Below are 26,704 nucleotides of genomic sequence, written 5' to 3' on the forward strand. Positions count from 1 at the left end.
GAGATGCCATTATCAGATGAAATTTCGATGCAAGAGGACGGAGTCGGTCAGGCCAACGTGGCCGAGCCAACAGGTCAGCAAGCCATAGGCGCTTTGGCCCAAGAAATGACTGGAGCTTTACGAGAATTTATGGACATTCTCAGTGCTGAGAATCAAGTCCAAGCCCATGTTACTGAGATATGGCTATCCTTTCTGAAAAGGGAGTTCTTCCGATCGAATTCGGATGAGTTTTTAAGAGATTCGAAGGAGCCACAGAAGGCAGATGAGTGGTTTAAGCAGATGCTGAAGACGATTGAGATGCTTGGCATCGAGGACGATGGTTTAAGGGTGACCTTGGTATCCTTCCAGCTGAAAAGAGATACGGGTCAATGGTGAAAGTATGCGCGATGGCGCATTGGGATGACTTGGGAGGCCTTTGTCAATGCCTTCCAAGACAAGTTCTTACCTCCCACTACTATGGAGAAGTTGAGAGATTAGTTCTTGAAGCTCAAGCAACTGAACACACTAGTAGCAAAGTTTGAGGCTACTTTTAATAACCTATCTAGATTTGCACCGGAACTTTTAATAGGCTACTTTCAAGAAGCGACTGAGGATCGGACTCCTTTTCAAGGTGGTCAGTTCTATGATTAGGGACTACGGTTGACTTATAGAGGCGGCGGCTCATTTAGAGACCGTGATTCAGGCGGAGGAGGAGCGGATGAGAGGCTACAAATAGAGGAGTTAGGAGGTTCAGGGGGAGATTCGGGACAACAAGAGGCAGAAGGGTTCCACCCCGCAGTAGTTCCAGGGAGTAAAGTTCAGATCCACTTTTCCTATACCGAGTTCTGATTCAGGGAGAGGTAGTCAGGATGGGATCACATGTTTTAAGTGTGATCAGCTAGGCCACAAGTCTTTAGTTTGCCCGTTGAAAGGCAGAGGGCAACAATCTTTAGTACACTCGAGCGGTTGATTTGGTCGCTCAAGTTGTGCCACTTATTGTGTCTGATGCTTGAGCGGTGTTTTGGCCGCTCAAGTGGTCTTTGTGTATATCAATCCGAGAAAATGCCATTTTGAGCCACTTTTTCATTTCTCTCTCTCTTTCTCTAAACATTTCAAAACCCTAAAATCTTCACTCTCTCTCTTTCTAGTTCTTGCACTCTAGCTCCAAATACTCTCAATCCGTTGGTTTTCTCACATTAGCCCTTCGTAGAAAAAGGTTAAGCACATCAAGGGCTTCGTTTTAATTGGAGGAGTTGTTTTTGGCTCCGCCAAGTTCTACCTTTGGCTCTCTCATGTCCTCTACTTTGAGGCAGGGATTTCTTCAACCTTTAATATAGTTCTTAGCTTAGTTATTTACTCTTTGAAATGGGTTATTGATTTGCGGGTTTTTAGTTGAACCTAAGGTTTGGTTTTGGAAAGTATAAGAGAGATTTTTCAAATAAATGCTTGAGAACGTTGTGGAAGGGTATTTATTGTTAGGTTGTGTCGAAATTTTGGAAAGCTACTCATTAAATGAGATGTTAAAGAACAAAGGAGATTTTATTTGAAAACCATTGATATTTAATTTATGGAAATAAAGGAAAAGGATGTTGAGTTTTGAAAAGATATGGGGAATGTATCTATTGATGATGAGATTGGAGTCGGATATTTATTATCACTCCCATTTTGAATTTATGAAATTTTATTTATTGTTGGAAAAATTATCTGTTGAGTAAAAATATCTGTTTTGGAATATCGATGGAGGATAGTCTTGATTGTTGTATAAATTGCATGAGGATTAGGTTAAATTGAAACTAATTTCTTATACACTGTGCATCGAGCATCGTTTCATACTTGAACATTGAAAATGTATTTGTTTTAAAGAAAAATGGTATATACCTTGGTGAATCTAGTTAGGAAATATGGTTGTGGGTTATATTGTTGGTCTGTGCATCTTTGGTGAAAGTCCAGAAACTCACGTGGTTAGGTGTCGATCCTTCCGGTTAGTACTGGTAAAATGGCTTTGGTAGTGCTTGTATAGCCTACTGGCAGACACGTACCTAGAGATTCCCAGCGTTTTGTATCTACTGTCTTGTTTTCTGTATAAAATGATTATTTTCATGAATTGATTTGTAATCTGGCATTCCATTGTTTTGAGATGGAAATGAGGAATGTTTGACAAATGGCATCTATATGCATTCACCTTAAACTTTGTTAAAATTCATACATTGTATTAGTATATCTCTATTGGGCTTTGGCTCATTCTATGTGGATGTAGACGTGCCTGCGTGAGGCCTTCGTGCTACAGTTCGGACTCAATTTGTGTCACGGTTCTTAATTTGAACCAAAGAGTCCAAATCCGGCAAATCGTTTTGAGAAAATAGATTTTTAGAAAAGAAGTGCCAAACATGGACTGCTTTGCCAGATACAGAGTCGCCACCACCTAAATATTTTTTAAGGGGGAATTTAGGAAACCCTGACTCGATGCCAAAGGCCACGTGTCCGTCATCACCAAAATTGCCTCGGCTCGGGAGCTAGGGTACAATTGGAGAAGGTCAGCTATGAGCACCCCCTCTCGCCCGATCCGAAGATCGGCCTCTACTAACCGTGATATCCGTTTTTGAAAACGTTATGTGTTCTTATTCCGGTTATTAGCCTAGAATTACTATGTTATGCGCACAGCAAACAAGTATAGACCAAATCGCCTGAATTGGAACGAAGTACTGCATATCCGTTTGTTTGAAAAAAAAAGTTTGAAATTTGCTACTCGCAAGTAGGCTAAAGCACGGATTTTAACGAGTCGTTCCAACTCAAACAATCTAACCTTCACCCACAGGCATTCAAGCAGTTTATATCACATAAGCATCTAGCCACATGGTAAGCATGCTGTCATGTCAACATCCACACGCATGCGGTATGCTAAAGCAAAAGGACTTATAGAGTACTCCAAGCCAAAACAGGGAACTCGTTAGCAAATCAATGCATGATCCAAGTCCATGTTTAAATGCCTAATGCAATGCATACGGAATGTCACTAGAGTAGGCTCGACTAGTCTATAAATGACATGTGAAAATGCACAAGTAGCATGTATTCAAGTTAGATTTGAAATACTAATGCAGTTAGCATGATGCGCCGAGCCCGGTGCATGCAATACTGATGAATGATGCACGTGTGCATTGCATAAGGTATGCTAAATTAAACATGACATATTACTAACCATCAAAGCAGGTAAGTAAAAGGGAGAAAGAAGTGGGGGTTGGAAGACATGCACACACTCACCCACACTTATTACAAATTCGCCCTCGCTTGGAGGGACCGAAAGAATAACACAAATTAACTAAATCGCAAGCTAATTAATTATTACAAATCACCTAATTAATTAACAAATTAACTAAGCTAAGAAAATCAATAAAAGGGGGCCTCGGGAAGAGGGTCCAATGCACGTGTGCTCGGGTCTTGCTCGGAAGTCCATTACCATGCACAAGCTGCCTCTATTTTCCCTGCTCTGCTCCTCTGAAGACTGCCAAAGTCACAGGATGTGCTCACTGGATGTTGGGGAATGCCACTGGCTGGAGGGAATCATCATCGGCTGTGATTTGGTGTCGATCGGCCAAAAATGAATCCATCGGCCACCGATGGATTGCCGATCGGCACTCTGTGCAGTCGATCGGCAAAAAGTTCCTGCAGAATCTGTTTGACAGCAGTAGAGGACAGAGCTTTGCATAGCAATGCAATTCAAGTAATGTATGCTCCAACCATATCCCTTATCATGTTTATGACTCAAAGGGACATGATCCTCGATTCTCGGGCCACCAATCACGCATTTCGATGCATGATGGCCCACAGAATCGAGTGTGCAACTTCAATTTCAAATGTAATGCAATGCAAATAAACAAGCAAAGGGGCTCAACCTCTATCATGCTCAACTCAAGAGATATAGCATGCATGTTAATGCAATGCAATCCTAAGCATGTGAGCTAGCATGCAACATGGGCATACAACGCATTTATGCAAGTATGCAAGCAAACATGCAAGGTAAGCATGCAAACAAGCAAAGGATGGACCTAAGCTCATTTGGGTAGCCCTTAAGGAAGCCCAAAACAGTGGCCATCAACCAAGGAAATAAGGCCAAATGCACATACAAGCATACATGACAACATCGACCAACATTGAAGCACATAAAGGCAACTTTTAAGCGCACTTTAAAAGAGGCATAGCATGGACAATTAACATGCAAATGAAGCTCTGAAAATCATGCTATAGGAGGTGCCAAACCAATTAAACAAAGCAAGCATATCATGCAACCAAGCCCAACGCCTAAGGCTCACCAAAGAAGCATTGGACTACACTTATCAAGACCAAACATGGCATGATTTAAGCAACTAAAATCAGGGTTTTAGCATGTCAAAATGAACCCCAAAAACCACTTAGATGACATCTAAATGACTTACACATGGAAGCATGCACAAATGCACTTTCAAGGAGCATGAAACACAAACTCTTGAAACATCAAAGAGCCATGAAATGCAAGTATACAAGCATGCTAAGTGGACTGAAATGACATGGAAAATAGTCCCAACTCACTAAATCGAAGCAAGTAATGCATGCTATACACTCACATACTTGAAGCCTACAAGCTAAAATGCAAATGGGCTATGCAATGCATGCTAAAGTCGACCCAAACAACTAAGGACAGACCTTAAACATGGCAAAATAAACATGAAAGCTTCACAAAGCCAAGCCTAAAGCATGCTAGAACAATGGTTTACAACCTAAGGCATGTTAAGGCAACAAAATGGCATTACAAGGCATGTATGCTAAGCAAGCATGGTGTACCAAAACCAACTTAAAACAATGCTATATCATGACATAATAAGCATAAAAAACAGCCAAGGCATGGTCAACATGAGCCTAAGCTAGGTGCTCTCTCAAGAGGCAAAAATGATCCTTTTCAAGGACAACAAGGAGAGGGGGTGGCCCTCTCCTTCTTGGGACCTCAAGGTACCGTCCTCACCTCTGAAATCCCTCAAGATTTTAGTGGTGAGGAGGCCCAAACACCAAGGTCTCGGAGCTCACCCAAAATGGCACAAAATGGAGCCTTACAAGGCTTAAGAGGGGTCAAACAACCCCAAAGCTTGAAGCAACCTTAACAAACTATTTAGAGGCCTTAAAAACAGAAATTTTACGTATTATATGCAAAGCCAAAAAACAGTTGCAAGATAGGTAAAAGTAGTGCGCAAAAATGGGGGGATAAAAGGGAAAAGTGATTACCCTTGTAGACCTTCTTCAACAATGGAGCTCCAGCAGCTTCTTGAGGTTGAAATCAACTTCAAAACTCTAAAAACAACCCTCAAGGGCCTCAGCTCCAAGGAAAGGTGTGGTAGTGTGTGTTTGTGTACAAAACTAAGGCTTAAACACACACAATACAGGAGAAGGAAAGATATAGATATAGGATAGATATAAAACCCTAAACCTAGAACCAGAGCTCCTCTAACAATTTTTTCTAACCCTAATGCCAAGAGAGGAGACCTCTTCTTATAGGCAACTCCCTCTTGTAAGGCTTCCAAAACAAGCCATCCAAGAGGGAAATCCCTCCATACACGTGTATGGAGGGGAACAGAGTAGGTGCCAGCTATCACAGTTGGCACAAAATATCTACTAAAAGTAGATGAACAGTGATCGGCCATCCAAAATTGCCACTTTGACAAAATAAATGGCCGATCGGCAACAAAGAAAGCCGACCGGCGATATATATTGCCGATGGCATAAAATCACTGGCCGGTGGCCTCGAGCCATGGCCGGTGATGTGTGGGGATGCCTCACAAGGCATTCCCTGTCCCTTCAAGGCAAAACACAAGTGTTTGGTGCAAAACCAGACACAAAACAGTCGAGTCGAGAGGTCCTGAGGCAAGGCGCGTAGCCGAGACCTCCGGGAACTCAAGACGAACACGAACATGGATGATCACCGAGTGTTCGAGCGGTGATGTCCAAGTCTTGAGGACGGTCAAAAATGGGGTGTCTACAGTTGCCCCTCTTTGACAGAACTCGAAAGTCATAACAATGACGGGAGTGAATGTCAAAGCCCAAAGACGACCCATTTTTGACAAGGCCGAAGACTTAGACAAACATGCAAGACAAACAAGATATGCGCCCGAAGGCAGGGGCAAAATGCAAGACAATGCACAAAGCCGAACATAACTTATGATCATGCAAAGAAAGCTGTAACGAAGCATAACATGCGACAGTTTTAAGCTAGCATACACCAAACTACACTACAATGCAGAAAGGATGTAAGAGAATTATGTAATTCTCGATACGTCTCACGCAGAGGATACAATACCTGTTCGGTTCGTCTGGTTGCACCAGTCTCAAATGAACCGTACATACAATATCGCGCCTGCAAAGAAAACAAACTTAACAGGTACAATGTGATTAACAACATGCATATTAATGTACTTGAAAATGCATGACAACGTAAAGCAAGTGGGAAGCATAACAATGCTGTGAAGGCACAGACATGTAAGTGGAGCACGCGGTCTACGCAGGCAACGAAATTAATCATAAGCATGCGGTCTACGCAAGTAATGAAATTGGTTTCAAACGTGCGGTCTATGCAAGTAGAACATGCGGTCTACGCAAGTAATGAATTTGAACATAAGAATGCGGTCCACGCAAGCAGAACATGCGGTCTACACAAGCAAAACATGCGGTCTATGCAAGTAATGAAATTGATTACAAACATGCGGTCTACGCAAGTAATGAAATTGATTACAAACATGCGGTTCACGCAAGTAACGTAATTAATTATAAACATGCGGTCTACGCAAGCAAAACATGCGGTCTACGCAAGTAATGAAATTGATTACAAACATGCGGTCTACGCAAGCAAAACATGCAGTCTACGCAAGTAATGAAATTGATTACAAACATGTGGTCTACGCAAGTAACGTAATTAATTATAAGCATGCGGTCTGCACAAGCAAAGCATGCAGTCTACGCAAGTAATGAAATTGATTACAAACATGCGGTCTACGCAAGCAAAACATGCGGTCTACGTAAGTAATGAAATTGATTACAAACATGCGGTCTACGCAAGTAACGTAATTAATTATAAGCATGCGGTCTACGCAAGCAAAACATGCGGTCTACGCAAGTAATGAAATTGATTACAAACATGCGGTCTACGCAAGTAACGTAATTAATTATAAACATGCGGTCTACGCAAACAAAACATGCGGTCTACGCAAGTAATGAAATTGATTACAAACATGCGGTCTACGCAAGTAGCGTAATTAATTATAAACATGCGGTCTGCGCAAGCAAAACATGCGGTCTACGCAAGTAATGAAATTGATTACAAATATGCGGTCTACGCAAGCAAAACATGCGGTTTACGCAAGTAATGAAATTGATTACAAACATGCGGTCTACGCAAGTAGTGTGTATGAGAAGAGTTGAGTGTACACATGTAAGTAAAAACATGTTATTCCTGATGCTGGAATGTAAAGTACTGTAACACAGCATAATTGAAATGATTTGTGGAATCCACAAGACATGAAAAGGATACGGGAAGGGACGTTCTTCGTACGTACCGAGCATCGCTCGTAGAAGTTGTGGCCTGAGGTCAACTCGAAGGTTCACGTTTCAAAAATGTGCTTTCCCGCATTGTCTCGAGTGATGAAGGTGCCAAACCATGTATATAACCCAAAAAAGGATGTAGAAAGACCCAAAACCACCGAGTTAAACTTACTTGTATTGAGTTAAACTTATTTTGTTGTATCCAAGATTTGACCTAGAAAGACGTAGCCACTAGGGCATGTAATTATTTGGTTTTACTTTTGTTTAAATCATGTATCTATGTCATATGCTATAAATTCAAAATCTAGGATTTATGAATGTATTTCACATATGTCATCTTTTGTATTGACCAAAGTTATAAATGGAATAGAAGATGTGATGATGTTGATCATGTGTAAGTAATGTTATGAAACAGGTTATTGTTATTTATTTTGGAGCGTTACAACTACTTTGGTTTTTTTTTTTTTTCTTCTTTTCTTTCCCCCCCTCATCTCTTTATTTATCCAAATAAGAAGAATAGAAAACACCGCCTTTCACTTTTTTTTGTTTTTTTTTTCTTTTCTCTCCTCAGTTCTCTAATGAAGAGACTGACTTTGTTTTATGAGACAATTAGCTAATAGGAGAACCAAAATCATCACAAAAGAAATGTCGAAGAACATAAATTCAATTATCAATAATTCATTGATTCCAATTACAACAATCAATTCACTCCCAATTGAGAAAAAATGACAATTGAACTCGAAAAAGTAAATGATACCATCCTCTTCTAATGTTACACTATAACAAACTCAACAAATACACCAAATCTTCTTTATTGACATACCTATAATCTTTATTTGCTAAATGCATATGGAGATTTAATAAGACTATGATCAAGATAGAAAATTCAGTACAATTAGAAATATGTTGATTATTTGGTGAGATTAGAGTCAAACAATTACAAACATGGTAGATTTTTCATCGACAATAGAAAGTTGCATGTTGAATAAATGGAAACTGCAACTGCCTTAACAACTAATTCCCTTTCTCGAGTTTTCCACTTCCTCTAATCTGCATAACAAAGAAAATAATAGAAGTTTAACACAATTCAAGGGGACTATTAACTTTCACAATAAATCGAGGATATAATAGCAAAGTTAGGTACTCCAGGAAAAAGTAATAAAGAAATAAGAAAAAAAATAAAAAAAGAAGTTCGCAAACCTTTCCTTAGAAAAAATTAGAAATAAGGTGTCAAACAAAAAAAAAATTGGTTCTAAGGATTGGTGAATTGTATTTGGGTACTCCGGAAAGTCAGTGATAACATATTTTCTTCATATAAAAGGAAAAAATCCTTATGTTCTGAAGAAATATTATAACGGGAAGCCAATTTCTCCAATTTACGTGATACCTAGACACTTGAAGTCTTAATGAAATAATTGCTAATTAAATCAACTGAAAGATCTTTACATAAATAGTATACTCCATTTAAGTTGCGAAGTTGGAAAAAATTAAGTTGAGCAACAAATGAAGAAGGAAGATGACTGTTAGTAAGCTTGTTGGTTTGTTTAGACTTGTAATAATGCCTTGTCCATATTACCAACTCCAATGACAAAGGCCTTAGAATTACTTGCCAAACATCTTACCTAATTTCTTCATTGGAGCCATTCAAATTTTAGACTGTATTATTTTGCGTTCCCACAGGCTTCTTTTGATATGCACACCCAATGATCACTAACCAAGCACAAATTAAACAACCGATTTAAAAAATAAATAAATAAATTCCCATTTTGAGTGATATATGTACGAGGAAAGAAACACACGAGTCCAACAATGACTTGATAATAGGGGGGCATGAAAAACATGAAGACATGGGGAGGCACAATTGTGCTAAGTTATTTTGAATGAAATGATTTGATAGAAAGTCAATGGAATAGAAATTGGTAAAAATCTTAGGGGGTGCAAGTGTAATCTGTGTAGGCTGCAAATGCATGTTGTGTGGGTGCAAGTGTGGTCTGTGTGTAGTGCAAATGCAATTTGTGTGGGGTGCAAGTGCTGGAGGACCTAATGAGTCGGGTATTTCTACATCTTGGCTATGCATAGATATGACAATGACAATAAAGGAACAAATACATGGTAGTTCAAGTGAAATAAAAACATTAGATAAACATTGAATAGGCAAGTGCACAATTAAGAATGACAATGACAATAAATGGGTAAAGCACACAAGTAAGAATGAATGAGTAACGTGCAAGTCAAACATTGACATGATAGTAGCTGACATGAAGAAAAAAAAAAAATGCCTGGTTGAATGAAATGATTGGATGGAAAGTGAGAATGGAAAAGATTGAGGGGGTGCAAGTGAAGTTTGTGTGAGGTGCAAATGTAGTCTATGTGTGGTGCAAATGTAGTGTGTGTGAGGTGCAAGTGTTAGAGGACCCAGTGATTCACAAATTTCTTCATCATGATTATGCATAAACGTGACAATGACAATAAAGGAACAAATGTATGGTAGTCCTAGTGAAATGAAAACATTCGATAAACATTGAATAGACAAGTGCACAAATAAGAATGAATGGGTAAAGTACAAGTCAAACATTGACATGATAGTAGCTGAAATGAAATTTTTGAAAATAATTAGTTGTTTCAATGAAATGATTGGACAAAAAGTGCAAATGGAAAAGATTGAAGGGGTGCAAGTTAATTCTGTGTGGGCTGCAAATATAGTCTATGTGGAGTGCAAGTGTTGGAGGACATAATGATTTGAAAATTTTCAAATCTTGGTTATGCATAGACATGACAATGACAATAAAGGAATAAATACATGGTAGTCCTAGTGAAATGAAAACATTCGATAAACATTGAATAGGCAAGTGCACAATTAATGACAATGACAATAAATGGGTAAAATGCACAAGTAAGAATGAATGGGTAAAGTGCAAGTCAAACATTGACATGATAGTAACTGACATGAATTTTTTTTTTTAAATCAAACATTGACATGATAGTAGCTGACATGAAATTTTTTTTTTTAAAAAAAATGGTTGGTTGAACTAAATGATTGGACGGAAAGTGAGAATGGAAAAGATTGAGGGGGTGCAAGTGTAGTGGTTGTGGGGTGCAAGTGTTGGAGGACCCAATGATTCGCAAATTTCCACATCTTAGTTATGCATAGACATGACAATGAAAATAAAGGAACAAATACGTGGTAGCCTTGGTGAAATGAAAACATTTGATAAACATTGAATAGACAAGTGCACAAGTAAGAATGAATGGGTCAAGTACAAGTCAAAGCACTGACAAGATAGTAGCCTATATGAATTTTTTTTAAAAGAAAAAAAAATAGTTGTTTCAATGAAATAATTAGACGGAAAGTACGAATGGAAAAGATTGAGGGGGTGCAAATAAAGTATGTATAGGGTGCAAATGCAGTCAGTGTGGAGTGCAAGTGTTGGAGGACCCAATGATTTGGAAATTTCTACATCTTGGTTATGCGTAGATATGACAATGACAATAAAGGAACAAATACATGGTAGTCCTAGTGAAATAAATTAAATACTTTCACAGGAAAATCATGATATTTTGTTACAAAATAAATTAAATACTTCCACAGGAAAATCAAGACATTAGATGAATATGTTAGATAAATCATATGAAGTCAAACAAGCCAAAATAAAGATCACCTTTCTATAATCACTTTAGAAGTGTCTAGTCATTCTAATGAAAAGGAATCCCCCACCTTTTTTAGATAACATTTTATGCCAAAATTGATCTATACTATTAAAGTCAACACAAAATACAATTCCATTTTCATGGGACATCCATGTACTCTGATAATTTTTGTATCTCTAACAAGCAAATATAATACATAATGAATGCAAGCAACTCATATTGCAGGTAAAAGATCAACATCTCTCTATCAAGAGGTAAATAAAATAACAGTTAAAAAAAATAAAGGAAGGAAAATAATGGGCAAGATACAAGGAAGATAGATCCTCAAAAAATAAAAGAACAAAAGTTCATACACTAGTGCAGCAAATGAATAAGAACTGCTTCAAGTCTAAGCCCCCATTTTTAACTAAGGTACTAGTTCTTAATTAAGCCTATCAAGAAACCATGAAGCCATCACAAGCAATTGATCAAAAAACACTGGTCACCTATCTTATCAAATGACCATAATTTCATGAACTTCTTTCATGAACATGACAATTACAACAAAAGCTCCAAGAATATTGGTAAATTAAATATTATAACCTTTTAGTCTATCATAACATTCACATTACCAACACTTAGAGCATTTAAGCACTGTTAATCAAACTCTCTATAGAAAAAGTTGTGTAGTCATTTGCTTGGCTTGTTATGATAGATTCACTCATTATTTGAACAACAAAAAAGTAGAATTATATAAGCAACTGGCTTAACTAAAAGAAAATAAACCATTTTAATTGAGGCATTTTACAAAACATGTTGCATGCACACACACAAAAAAAGAGCTTGCCAGTACCAAAATAGGCAAAATACTTAGAATGAAATTCTCAAGTTTAGAGAGAGATGAGGAGATGGAAGAAGGGCCAAACTAAACCTTTGCAACATTTGACATACTTATTGTTTGTGCCACAACAACCTAACAAAATCCCCAAAACAACAATCAGCCAAAAAATAAAAGGAAATATACTAAACCTAGGCCATAAAAACTCAAATCACTCTAAAATTGTAAGGTTACTGTGGGTGTAGATTTTCAACCACACGACCAAATAAGGAACTTAGCTGGAGAGCACGCGGCAGAATAGATTAAGCCAACCACCTGCCAACAAGACAATGTAAATATCGCGGTGGTTCGTCTACCCGGAGACACTCCGACGATCAAGTCAGTAAATCTTATCTGTCACAAATATCAAAATAGTGCTTAAACTCTCAAGTAAAAACATCACAAATCAAAGCATACCTTAGACCCACGGGAGTGCCTTATTTTTATAATGGTCAGTGTCCAACTTTCCGTAGAAGTCGCACTTCATGGGACTCTATCCTTTACATCTATCACAACTCACACTATTCAGATTAAGATGAACTTCCTCAAGAGTCTCATCTCTATCCAAATAAGTAGCTTGGTGTCATCTAGGACTCTAGTCCTCTATCTAAATATCCCGGATTTCGGTATTACCACACCATATCTAGGAACCATGGTCCGCCCACGTGGCACCTCAGCTAACAACCTCGACCACGTGGACTACCCAAAAAATATGTCCCCACAACTGTCTCCTAGGTTCTATTACCTCGACAACCTCAGGTGATAGAACCTGTATCATTTCATCTTCCAACACGTCGGCTAAATAACATACTGGAGATACTCTTCCGAATAAAATCATGACTCACCGGCTCAAAAAAACAAGGACTCAAATGTCCACTTGTCAAGAATCAAGAATCAAGAACAAAGAACCATCATGTTCTATCTCATCCAGGTCCAACATCTCGACAGAGATCACACACCTAGCAGAGATCATGACTTGCTAGTTCAAAAACATCAAGATCCTAGTATCAACTTATCAGAAACCAAGAACAACATCTCAACCGACATCATCATGTTAACCAAGATCAACATCTCAATTGAAATCATCATCTCAACCAAGATCAACATCTCAACCGAGATCATCATGTCAACCAAGATCAACATCTCAACCGAGATCATCATGTTTGGCTCACCCAAACGAAGCACTTTAGCCTTAACCTTAGTGCACAGAGAGTACTAACTACCTTAGCTTTTCTTACAAACTGACTAGGTCATGGCCAATTTCGCCTTGTTTCATGCCAAAACATCGCAAACTTAGTTCAATTCTACTGTCATGGCAAGTCTAAGTTAATCGTCATGTTTCATGCCGAAACATCATAGACTTAGTTCAACTCTGCCGTCATGGCAAGTCTAAGTTAATCGTTATGTTTCATGCTAAAACATCGCAGACTTAGTTCAACTCTGCCGTCATGGCAAGTCTAAGTTAATCATCATGTTTTATGCTAAAACATCGTAAACTTAGTTCAATTCTGTTTGCCTCCGGTAAGTTCTGATATTTTCAAAAAAAATTTCCTAGGTCGAACTCCTGTCTTCTCAGACCTACTCATCTAGGCCAAGATCTTGTCTTCTGGGATCTGGGATCTGTTCACTTAGGCTCAGCTCTTGTCTTCTTGGACCTAATCATCTAGGTCGAGATCTTGTCTTCTGGGATCTGCTCACTTAGGCTAAGCTCTTGTTTTCTCGGACCTACTCATCTAGGTTTAGATCTTGTCTTTTAGATCTGGGATTTGCTTACTTAGGCTGAGCTCTTATCTTATCGAACCTAATCATCTAGGCCGAGATCTTGTCTTCTAGATCTGGGATATGCTCACTTAGGTTAAGCTCTTGTCTTCTCAGACCAACTCATCTAGGCCGAGATCTTGTCTTATGGGATCTAGGATATGCTCACTTAGGCTCAACTCTTGTCTTGTTGGACCTAATCATCTAGGCCGAGATCTTGTCTTCTGGGATCTAGGATCTGCTCACTTAGGTTGAGCTCTTGTCTTCTCGGACCTACTCATCTAGGCCGAGATCTTGTCTTTTGGATCTCGGATCTACTCACTTAGGTTGAGCTCTTGTCTTCTCGAACCTAATCATCTAGGCCGAGATCTTGTCTTTCGGATCTGGGATCTGCTTACTTAGGTTCAGCTCTTATCTTCTCAGACCTACTTCACCTAGGCCATACTCTTCCATCTTGGATCTGCTTTACCTAGGCCATGCTCTTCCATCTGGGATCTGCTCCACCTAGGCCATGCTTTTCCATTTGGGATCTGCTTCACATTGGCCATGCTCTTCCTTCTTGGATCTGCTTCACCTAGGCCATACTCTTCCATTTTGGATCTGCTACACCTAGGGCATGCTCTTCCATCTGGGATCTACTCCACCTAGACCAATGTCTTTTCTACTTGAAGGTCGTCTTCATCTCCTCGGGAATGCTCATGCCCCCTTATCTTTGCATTCATCATTTCTAGAAGGGTCTTCATTTTGTCAATGTTGGTGCATTCTCCATCTTCACTGAACTCGTTGTCGCACGTTGATCTTGCACGATGATGGCCATCTATTCTAACTAAGTTCCCACAGACAACTAAGTTCCCACATAGTTAATCAATGTAGAATGAAATCTATATAAGAGAGAGAGTTTAATGGTGCTTGTTCGAAATCTGTGGTTAAAATCAATTGAAGCCTAGATCAAGAGGTGATTGAGACCGGTGGGGGGGGGGGGCTACAGCGGTGACTGAGACGGAGAGACTCATGATTCCATGCAATGGTGGTTGCTCAGCGAAATAGAAAGAGGGGTTGAGAGAGAGCAAGAGAGGAAGAGGGAGAAGGAGAAGGAGATGGAGTTGAGATGAGATGAAGAGAAAGAAAGAGAGAGAGAGAGAGAAGATGATATACAGTTTCAAAATTTGAAACTCACAAATTTGGAGGTGGCATTTGAAAGGGAGCATAGGAGAATGAAAGAGAGTTGCAGAGCACCGAAGGAGAGGGATGTCGCCGAAAAGTAAGAGAGATGTTGCCGAAAAGCAAGAGGGATGCGCTGAAGAGTGAGAGAGAGTTACAGAGCAGAGAAGAGGAGAGAGAGAGAGAGTGAGAGAGAGAGAGAGAGAGAGAGAAATGGGTGGCTAGGTTTGGGAAGGAGAAGAATACAGAAAACGGTGTCATTTTGGTAGTAAGATTAGATGAATTGGTAATAAATTTCCAACTATCCAATGTTATTGTCATTTGCAGAAATTCCCCTTTGATTTGCAACTTTAGTCTACTGCCCCCACTGGGCAATAATTCCCCATTTATATTGTCTTCTGTGTATATCAATGCAACAACATGTGTATATGTATGACCTAGCATATATAAAAAATTGTGTGACCCCCACAACTAGGACTGCAAACGAGTCAAATCAAACCAAGCTAAATTTTAGTATGTTTAGACTTGTTTATTAAAATTTTAACGAACTTGAGGTCAAGCTCGAACTCAATAAAAATTTAACGAACCGAACTCGAGTCGAGTTGGCTTAGGCTTGACTCGAGTTCGAGTCTGTTCACAAGCTTTAACGAGTCAAAAAATTTATAAATTCATATTTGTTTATGAGACTAAAGCTACAATTAAAATTTTGATTATACAATTATATATACAATATATATAATACTAAAAAAAAAGGTCAATATTTTACTAAAATAATTATATCTACTACCACTATTATATAAATATACTATCTATAATTAGCTATTATTTACATTTATATTTTTTAAATATATAAATAACACATTTATCTTACTTTTTATACATATTTTTACATTATTTAATATATAAATAATAAATATTAAACGAGTCAGCAACAAGTCGAGCTTACGAGCTGAGTTTTAGAATGTTTAGACTTGTTTATTAAAAATTTAACGAGCTCAAGCTCGAACGCAAAAAAAATTTAACAAACCAGGTTTGAACAAACTTTTGTCAAGTCGAACTCGAACCTGTTCACAAACGATTCTATTCATTTACTACCTTACTCACAACACATAAGAAGCTGCAAAAGAGGAGAAATTTTTTAATAAAATAATCTAATGATTTGTAGCAACCTTTTACGTAAGGAGTTCGATCCTCTGAGTCGGTGATTTGGGAGGGAGGGTGTTGTGCTGGCTCGTGAAATTAAACACAAGTTCGTTTTGATTGATTCAAATTATTTATTAAGTTAATTACTTAAAAATTTTATTTACAAATATTATAGTAACTCAGATTTTATTTAAGATTTTTTAAAAATAATAAGTCATATATTAATAAAATTGATAATATTATCAATTTGTCTCAATTTTTAAAACTAAAAATATTATCAATTTTACGTAATAATATTTTAAATAATTATTTCACTAACTGATAAAAAAAATAAAAGCATGAGATTAAATGTTTTTGCATTCTACTTGTTGGTTTGATTCAACTATCTAACAAAACCGAGAATATTAACAGTTTTTTTCAATTTTAAAACTGAGAACATTATCAATTTTTTCATATTTAAATTTTTTTTTTTCAATTTTGCATGTCAATATTCTATCATCATGCTCCTTTATAGACACAAAATTTTTCAGCTTTGCACAAAAAATTAATTCATTTTTTTTCAATTTTTTCATAAAAAACATTGTTTGGTTTCAGTTTTTTAAAAATTGAATTTTTTGTTTTTCGAGTTTTTTTGTTTTTAGTGAATATTTTTAAAATTTTAAGCATTATTTTTACTTTTTTAGATGCATCTTACTTAGATGTATCTAAAAAGTAAAATATTTGTGAAAAAATATTTCAAAAATTAATAAATACACAAAACTATAAAAAAAATACTAAATTTTCATATTTTTGGTATTTAGTGAAATTTTTAAAGATTTTTTTCACAAAAATTATACTTTTTAATTTTTTTAATGTTAGGTGTGTCTAAATTTTTTTTAAAAAAAATTCTTAAAATATTAAAAAATTCAGTAAAAATAAAAAAAAATACTTGATATAAGAAAATAGAATTTTTTGAAAAGTGTTTTTAAAAAACTCAAACCAGGCAAAGTGATTAGTTTTATTTATTTATTTTTTTGCATATAATTTTTTTTAGTTTTCCCAAATTGAAAGTTGATGTTTTAAAGTTTTGAAAATCAAAATAAATGTCAAATTATCATATTCCTTTATAAATAATCATAAATGATGAACGATTATTGTTTGAAGGGCAATTCTAATTACTAAAAATTTAATGAGATTTGAAAGTTCAAAAAATATTAGTTAAGACTTAATGGAGTATAAATTCATAAATTATAACTTATGTGTAAATGTTCCTTATTCATTTTGTCAGTCCCTTCGTCTATATCATACATAAAAAATTAGATCGATTCGATAATCGTATATATTCAATTTATGACATTTATCACTAAAATAATATATTGTATATTTTTTAAATACACGTTTGTCATTTATTTGTTTGGCCACATATGTGATAAATTAAATATATTATAATTATCGGATCCCCTTGATATTTTGTGAAAATAATATACCCAAAGAATTCCAAAAAATAAATGATTTCAGTTAGCAAAATAGGCTCCATGATAGATTTCTCTAACCCAAACAATATATCGACTTGGGGGGGGGGGGGGGGGATGCATGAAATGCCGTGTTTCAAATTTCACTATTTTCATGGATTTTGCTCTTTTTTTTTGGGGTTCATTTTCATTTTAATGTAGTGACCCCATTAGGATCATGAAAATCATAACACACTGCCGCCGTCAATCCAACTTCCACCACATATTTTTATGGAGATTTCATCAAAACTTCTCATAATAAAATTTTAATGCATTAAGAATAAATATAAAAAAAAATTTATTAAGAAATCTAAAACATACTACTATTATCAAAATATATTTACTGAGTAATTTAATATTTTAAATTTTAAAATAATATAACTTTTAAACTAAATATTGGTTTTTAATAAAATTAATACTCTTAAAATCCTTTCATCAAAATCTATCAAACAAGATTCATGTTAACTACGAAATTCTTAAAAAATATAAAAAATATACCGTCAAAATTGACGTAAATAGTAATATTTTACTCTGTTTGACAGTAATATGTTACTTTGGTTCACAGTAACATTTTATTATTATAAAAAACAGAGTATATACTAGACGAACCAACCAAAAATACACATACACAATATTTTTAAACTTGTATAAAATAAAATAAAAGTTTTCTTTGTCAAAAGAATTGTGTAAGATATATATATATATATATATATATATATATATGCATGGGCAATATTATTAAAGAAAAACAAAAAAGAGATTTTAGCTGTCCTTACTCAATTATGCGCCTTCTCTCCTTAGGAGATTATGAAGCAAAATAAATTAGATTATTCTTTTCACCAAACAAGGGTCCAATGAATTTCCTTATTTTTATTTTTGATTTCTTGTTTTAAAGTTTTTCTTCTTTTTTTCACATTATTATTATTTATTTATTGTGTTGACTTGGCTATATCTTTTGAACAGTATAATGTGAACACATGAAAGGACAAATAATGTTTGATAAAGAAAATAAGATCATTACGTTATTGATTATGGAAATCAAACCAATAATAGTTGATTATTTAGGCATTGTGGTCAACTGTGGATGGTTAGAATTTGTTTTCATTGACTGAAGTTGTAAATTATAATGAGCAATCTTCAGTGCATGACCAAATCCTCGTGTGTTCCCGGCTACCAAGAGAAGAGTATAAACTAGCGTTTGGTTACGAATATGCATGCTTGTTAGGTCGTCCCTTTCTTCTTCTGAATTTGTTAAACACCTGTTTGGTTATCAGAGAGTTCAATATCTTGAATTTGTTGGAAGGATTGGTAGCATGAGGATAGGTTGTTGTTGGGTCATCCTCTCTTACTCGACTCTCTGTTGGTTCTTTTTCAATACTATTAGTGTCTCATATGCTGTCGACACTCTTACTGTTGGCCAGGTAATGAAAGACTGGGATTACTTGGAATCTCCAAACAAGCGCTATCGATTACACTCTCAAGCCCAGACGGATCCACCTCTCGCTACTTGGGAATTCAACATATGGGTGTGTATCCATGGGTTAATGTTAGAATCCCCATGCTAGTTTGGGTTGCCAACCGTGATAAACCTATAGCCGATACCTCTGGAACTTTAAGCATATCCCATGATGGAAACCTGGTGCTTTCTAACTACAGTGGCAACTTCTACACCATACTAAATGCACAACACCCTGCCACGAGCAGTAGTAACACGAGTGCAACTCTACTCAATACGGGTAATTTGGTTCTGAGAGCTGCGGGAAAACATATCGTGTGGCAAAGTTTTGATTATCCCTCTGATACCTGGCTAGCAGGCATGAAATTGGGATTGTTTAAATCCAGTACGGGTCAGTTACAAAACCAGTTTCTCACTTCATGGCTGAGTGATCAAGTACCATCTATGGGGGCTTTTACCTTTGGGGTTGATCCCAACAATACAAAGCAGCTTGTAATCTGGAAAAGAGGGGTCATTTACTGGCAGAGTGGGATGTGGAATGGGTATAACTTTACTTACTTTGCTCAGAGTTATGATATACAATTCAACTTCAGCTACTTCTCTAACGAGGGGCAGAGCTATTTCACTTTTACAGTGAATGAAAATAAGCATAGTTATTGGATTGACCTACGCTCGGTTGGGATAATTGGGGCAGTTGGTATATCAAAAGAATTGGGGAGCTTCCCAGACATCAGTGATGCGCCAATTTTCTGTCACCCTGGCCAAGTGAGATTCAGGCCTATTAATCAGGGGTGTGTAGCCCCCGAGCCATCCAACTGCACAACTGGAGACGCATTCATTAAGACAATTAGTGTTGAACCAAAGTCATATGATGAAATGATTTACGGAATCAATTACAGCCTAGGTATCAGTGACTGCGAAGATATTTGTAGACGACACTGTTCTTGTATAGCTTATTCTTCTGGTAAACTGAGCGGGTGCAGCTTTTTTAGTGATATCGAGAAATCTCCCTTTTCAGCATATATTCTTTACATAAGGGCGGGCTTCATGGTAGAGAAAGGTAACACATGCATTGAGTTTTATTTTATTTTATTTTTTCAGGAAGAAATTCCTGATCAATTTGAAATGTATTGTAAGTAATCACTAGAGTAGTTCTCTAATTTTAACAGTCTAATAATTTATTATTATTATTATTATTTATTTTATTTTATTTTTTGCATTATTCACCATTATTAATCATGTATAGTCTAAATATGTATTCCTCCTACCTCCAAATAACTTGGTGTCTAACCATCCAAACAGGGATATACTTTTCTCCAGTTCAGCTATGGGTTGAAGAGGTCAAGTTTGGTGTGTAGGTTCACCATATGTCACATCGCAATGATCTGAGTCATTCATCTTGTTGGGCCTATATATAGATCATCCATGAAAAAAAAATAAAAATGAAAAATCATATTGGTTAGATAATTCATAATTGTACTCGTATGATTTCATCACATTTGACTTACAAAAAAATGACTTTTGAGGATAGAGCATCCAATTTTTTATGAGTAATGAGAAATATAATGAAATGATGCGACTATGATAATTGGATCACTCTGGGTTTTTTTTTTTTTTTTCTGTTTTTCTTCTTTTTTTCATGCATGATCTACGCAATGACTTAGATCATCAAAATAAAACCTGTGATGACTCCACAGTCCACACTAGACCTCTCCAATCCATACTCGAACTGGAGAAGAGCTAGTCCCATGCTAATAATACTACCCCCAGGTAATTCGAAGAAGAGGCAGCTGTGGTTGGCTATTGGTGGTGTAGTAGCTTTTCTCGTAGTCACCTTCTTGTTGTATCTATGGTGGAAAAATCCCCACTTTCAAGGTAATTTTAACTTTACCATTGAAGATTTGTTATATAATTAGGCCAAGTTTGGCAATCCAAAAATAATCTATCCTTTTTTCATCACATCACCTCTCTATTTTTCTGCACATCTTTTCGTAAAAAGACAAAAAGTACACTTATTTAAATCATCCCAAACAACCCCTTAGTGTGCTACTCTAAATAGAATTTTCCTTTTTTGCTAACCAGGAAATAATGGAAGAAGTAAAGATGAGACAAGTCAGGATACTGAGTTGTTGTATGAACAAAATACTGAAGCAGCAATTATTGATGATCATGAGTTAATTCTGTTCACTCTTCGTAGCATAGAAATCGCTACAGATTACTTTTCTGACGCAAATAAGCTTGGGCAGGGTGGTTTTGGGTCAGTTTATAAGGTATCATATGACTTTTTTTCTCCAACACAAAAATCTCTACATTTCACATTGTAAAATTTAATGTATAAAGAGAAATAGAGAGAGAATAAATTGTATGTATTATTGATTGATTTATATTGATATCTATTACAATGATTCATGATTCCTATATATAGAAGAGGGTGAGTGTGTAGTAGGTAAGGAGTAGGTGAAGTGGAGGTGGTAGTGGTGTAGTGGGTTAGGTTTAGTGGAGTAGGTGAGGTGGTAGTGGTGTAGTGGGTTAGGCTTAGTGGAGTAGGTTTAAGTGGGTGAAGTAGGTGGAGAGTGGGTGAAGTAGTGGGTTAGGTTTAGTGGAGTAGGTTTAAGTGGGTGAAGTAGGTGGAGAGTAGGTGGATTTTAACAGCCCCCCGCAAACTCAAGGGGGATAGGAACTAACCAACTTGAGTTTGGAGAGAGTAACAAAACAAGAAAATACATAAAAATAAAAGAGGATAAGAGACACTGTATGGTCGTGTCAGACCATTGGTGAAGACACTGGATGGTGGTGTCATAACGTTGTAGAGGACACTGTATGGGGGTGTCATAACCATGTAGAGGACACTGTATGGTGGTGTCATAACGGTGTAGAAGACACTGGATGATTGTGTCAGACCAATGTAGAAGACAGTTTATGGGGTCATGTCGGACCGTTGTAGCAGACAATGTTGTGACAGTTGTTGTGACAGTTTACAGAGTCTTGCTGGACCCTTGTAGAAACTAACCGGAATCAATGTCGGGACAGTTTACAGAGTCTTGTCGGACCCATAAAGGAGCTAACCGGAATCAATGTCGGGACAGTTTACAGAGTCTTGTCGGACCCATAAAGGAGCTAACCGGAATTAATGTCGGGACAGTTTACAGAGTCTTGTCGGACCCATAAAGGAGCTAACCGGAATCAATGTCGAGACAGTTTACAGAGTCTTGTCGGACCCATGAAGGAGCTAACCGGAATCAATGTCGGGATAGTTTACAGAGTCTTGTCGGACCCCTAAAAAGTCGCACCCTCAAAAGGTGTGCCCAATCTTTCAAAAGGCGTGCCATCAAAAGGCGTGCCCAATCCATAAAAAGACGTGCCATCAAAAGTTGCGCCCTCAAAAGGCGCGCCCACTTCATCAAAAGTCGTGCCCGACAGAAAGCGTCGAGCCATCAAAAGGTGAACCGGAGACGCGGCGAGGCACGTGAGCGACAGAGTGGCGTATCGGCCGCGTCGTCAGTGTCAATATAAACCAATGCGGAGGCTGTGCTTGAGGCAGAAGCGAAGACAAAAAAACCTGGGAAAAAACTTCTGAAAAACTCTTCATTTTCTGAGAGAGATATTCGTTTTTCTGAGAGATTGCCTCTAAGAGCTGCAAATCTTGAAACACTCCCCTTCCGAACATTATCAGTCTGAAATTGCTATTTCGCTGAAACACTCAGCAACCCAAAAAACATGGCCTCTTCTTCTCGTTCAGCTACCCAGAATATGGCCTCTTCATCCCGTGGTCTACTCACTCTCTTTCCCGACCTCAACGAGTCAACAAGAGAGATAACTGGTGCGGAGGCCCGTGAACCTCAACCAAACACCTCTGGTTTTGCTCCGTTGAACTTTCCGATGCGGTCGGTGGAGCAAAGAATGGCAGTGCAGTCGGATGTGGAGGCCAATCAGTATACATTGAAGTCATGTGTGGAAACCATGACTGCGGTTACAAATTTGTCGAACCGGCTGCAGAGTAGGACAAATGAGGTGCAGCAGTTAAACGCCCAACTGGCTCTGCTCCAACGCATGTATAAGGATGCGCGAGCAGAGTTAAGTGTGCTAAAGGCGGAAAATAAGGAGCTGAAGCGGAAGGCCACCGTGATGTTCCGATTTGGAGGTCCACCGTATGCTGTAGTGGAGGAGCAGGGAGGAGGCAACTTGCTTGGTGGTCTAGGAAGCACGGAGGCAACACCGGCAAGGACCACCCAGGACGGAGGCAAGAAGAAAAGACCGGCGGCTGAGTAGAGAAGAAAAATCCCACTGTGGGTGTGGTAGTTTTGTTTTTGTTTGTGTGGGTTTTTTTTTTTTTTTATGTAAAAGTGTGATCGGGGTTGATCCCCTGATATGAATAAAATGACAAGGTTGTGGAATGTTGTTGGTGTTATTTTGTGGTGTTGTTTTGTTTAATAAGAAAAATAAAATAAAAGAAAATAATAGATAAAGAAAATAGAGAAAAATATTTGTGGATGGGTGATAAGAAAAACAGCAGATTTTTTTTTTTTTTTTTTTTTTTGGTGGAATATAAAATAAATAATAATAAGAGAATGGAAAACGGGTGATGCTTACTAACAAGGGATAGGGAAAATATATTATAATAAAATATATATATATATATATATATTAAAATAAAAGAAAAGGGTGAAAGAACGTGGATGAAATAAATTAAGAGAAAGGAGAGATATGATTAAAGTGGGTTTGAAAGTGGGAAAAGATGAGAGAGAGGGATGTCCAAGAAGCTTGTGCTTTTGATAGTTACACATTACCCAAGCTGTATGTGAAGATGCATGTTACTGTCTTACACTTCTGCAGGCTTGGTATTCTTTGTAGGGCACTTGCAACACGTGACATTGAAAATTGTATTCGAAAATGATGACATCTCCAACATGAAACGTCTTGGAAGCAGCCCAGGCCTTGTAATCAATATTCCCAATGATGGTTCAACCAGCGGAGTCCCCAACCTTGTACACTGCTGCCATTGAAACCTTCAAGCCAGCAAACATGGCTACTAACAACAGAGCCACAGCTCTACACCCCACACCCAAATCCATGGCTAAGAGAGAGAGAGCAAATCGGGAAAAAAACAGCAGTGACGAGCAGAAAAGCAGCGCCAGAAACGCCAACGACGACGACGAGTAAGAGTACAACCACGGATATGTGAGAGGCGAGGTGAACGGCGATAGAGGCTAGACGATGATGCGGGTGCCGCCGCCGACATAGCGGAGGAGGGGTGTAAGAAAATGTTGAAGAAGTCAAGGTATGTGTAGAAAATAAGCGGAATAGGTTGAGGTCCGGCGGGCGGCCAAGGCGAGGTTGCCGCCCGCCGGTGAAGCGAGAAATACTAAGGTCTTAACCTTGCTCTGATACCATGTAAAATTTAATGTATAAAGAGAAATAGAGAGAGAATAAATTGTATGTATTATTGATTGATTTATATTGATATCTATTACAATGATTCATGATTCCTATATATAGAAGAGGGTGAGTGTGTAGTAGGTAAGGAGTAGGTGAAGTGGAGGTGGTAGTGGTGTAGTGGGTTAGGTTTAGTGGAGTAGGTGAGGTGGTAGTGGTGTAGTGGGTTAGGCTTAGTGGAGTAGGTTTAAGTGGGTGAAGTAGGTGGAGAGTGGGTGAAGTAGTGGGTTAGGTTTAGTGGAGTAGGTTTAAGTGGGTGAAGTAGGTGGAGAGTAGGTGGATTTTAACATTTTATCTTACAATAATTGATGCTTAAATAAATTTGTCCTACCTAATTTCTGCAGTCACCACATTAAATTGAAGTTTCCTGAACACTATCACCACTATTTTTCCATTGAATAATGCATTCAATTAATGTTGTCTGATTACTTTTGTTCCTGACCACTATCACCACTATTCATGTTTTTACATTATTTTGATCTGCTATGTACATTACACATCTCATACTAAACATATAAATTTCAGGGTAAGCTAGTTAATGGAGAAGAAATCGCTGTGAAAAGACTTTCTATAAGTGCCGGAGAAGGGTTAAGAGAGTTCAAGAATGAGGTTATATTAATCTCAAGGATTCAACATCGAAACCTTGTTAGACTTTTGGGTTATTGCAGTCAAGGAGATGAGAGGATATTAATATATGAATACTTGAAAAATAAAAGCTTAGATTCATTTATTTTTGGTTCGTTACTTTAATACCTTCAACTGATCTTATTATTTTGATTCTCTTTCTTAAATTGTCCCAAGGGTCATAATACCTATTTATGTATTTACTACAAATTTTGGGACAGATAAAGCAAGGCGAGCTTTACTAGACTGGAAAATGCGTGTGAACATCATTGAAGGAATTGCTCAAGGACTTCAATATCTCCACAAGTACTCTAGGTTAAGAATCATTCACAGGGATCTAAAAACTAGCAACATTTTGTTGGATGATAATATGAATCCAAAAATCTCTGACTTTGGCACTGCAAGAATATTTGGAGACAATGAAGCTCAGGCAAACACAAAGAGAATTGTTGGGACATAGTAAGTTAAATAGCTCTTTTGAACATGTAATGGAAACCTAGTTTTATATACATGCGAACCAAATTTTTTTTGACAACATGATTTGTGGGTTTGGTGGAAACAGTGGTTACATGTCTCCCGAGTATGCTTTGGATGGTCTATTTTCGGTGAAGTCTGATGTTTTTAGCTTTGGCGTCATGATGCTTGAGATTATAAGTGGGAAGAAGAATACAGGCTTTTATCAGCCTGATCGTGCTTTGAATTTATTAGGATATGTAAGTAACTATAATTTGGTCTAATTGTGTCTACCTTTCCTTTGTTTGTGTTAAACTAAACTTGTATAACATTATTAATGAACCATTTCAGGCTTGGGATATGTGGAACGAAGGAAGGGGATTGGAGATAATGGATGAAGTATTAGTTGAAACATGTACAAGTGAGGTCATGAGATACATTGAAGTTGGTTTCTTGTGTGTTCAAGAAAGTGCAATAGATAGACCAACAATTTCAGAAGTTTTGTCTATGCTTAGTAATGAAAGATCCGCTATACCTACTCCTAAGCAACCTGCTTTCTCTGCAATCATAGGTGTAAATAATGCCAATAGACTTGAAATTCCAAAGCCTTGCTCTATAAATGATGTTACAATTTCAGAAGTAAAAGGTCGATGATATTAGTGATTGCAAAACGGACATTGCTTTTTAAACAAACTGATTGTAAATCTTGAAAGACAATTGTTTCATTATGATCTCATAACTGGTCTGTAAATGATTTAAATGAATGATGGTCAGATTAATTGTCATTAATTATTGAATGATGTTATGGTAATTGTATGTGCACAAGAGATTAGATTCTTCCATGAAATTTGACTCTTTTTGTTTGGCAAATAGATGAATTATTAAAAAACCAACACCAACTTATTACCTATTAATGAGTGTTTGAGAGGAAGATAGATTGGGTACATACCTAACCTTTGATATAAATGCACAAAGTGATTGTTCTTGACTTGAATTCATAACCTCAAGGTCCATAAGCCAAGATAGATGAATCAATAGAACAAATATATCGTTGAGCATCATAAATTAATGGCATTAACTATCTTTTTTAACTATTTATGTTGTGGAGCATCAACTGTCTTTTAACTATTTATGTTGTATTGCCAC

General features: G+C 37.2%; 1 protein-coding gene across 1 annotated transcript; it reads left to right on the forward strand.

Annotated features, from left to right (window-relative positions):
* Positions 1 to 18,731: 18,731 nt before the first annotated feature.
* LOC114283603 (receptor-like serine/threonine-protein kinase SD1-8) lies at positions 18,732 to 26,369 on the forward strand. Its single transcript, XM_028226462.2, has 7 exons — positions 18,732 to 20,108; positions 20,819 to 20,923; positions 21,131 to 21,318; positions 25,007 to 25,217; positions 25,327 to 25,564; positions 25,668 to 25,818; positions 25,910 to 26,369. Exons 1-7 carry the CDS (start codon positions 19,115 to 19,117, stop codon positions 26,210 to 26,212), a joined length of 2,190 nt encoding a protein of 729 aa, XP_028082263.2. The 5' UTR covers positions 18,732 to 19,114; the 3' UTR covers positions 26,213 to 26,369.
* Positions 26,370 to 26,704: the final 335 nt, after the last annotated feature.

This window comes from Camellia sinensis, chromosome 13 (assembly GCF_055761805.1).
Source record: "Camellia sinensis isolate YWXY chromosome 13, ASM5576180v1, whole genome shotgun sequence".
Taxonomy (NCBI): Eukaryota; Viridiplantae; Streptophyta; class Magnoliopsida; order Ericales; family Theaceae; genus Camellia; species Camellia sinensis.

Excerpts from the sequence above, each read along its gene's own strand:
- LOC114283603 (XM_028226462.2), top strand. The coding sequence starts at position 19,115 with ATGGGTGTGTATCCATGGGTTAATGTTAGAATCCCCATGCTAGTTTGG. Across the intron at positions 21,319-25,006 it reads GTTTTGGGTCAGTTTATAAG|GGTAAGCTAGTTAATGGAGA; the intron begins GTATCATATGAC and ends TATAAATTTCAG. Across the intron at positions 25,819-25,909 it reads CTTTGAATTTATTAGGATAT|GCTTGGGATATGTGGAACGA; the intron begins GTAAGTAACTAT and ends GAACCATTTCAG.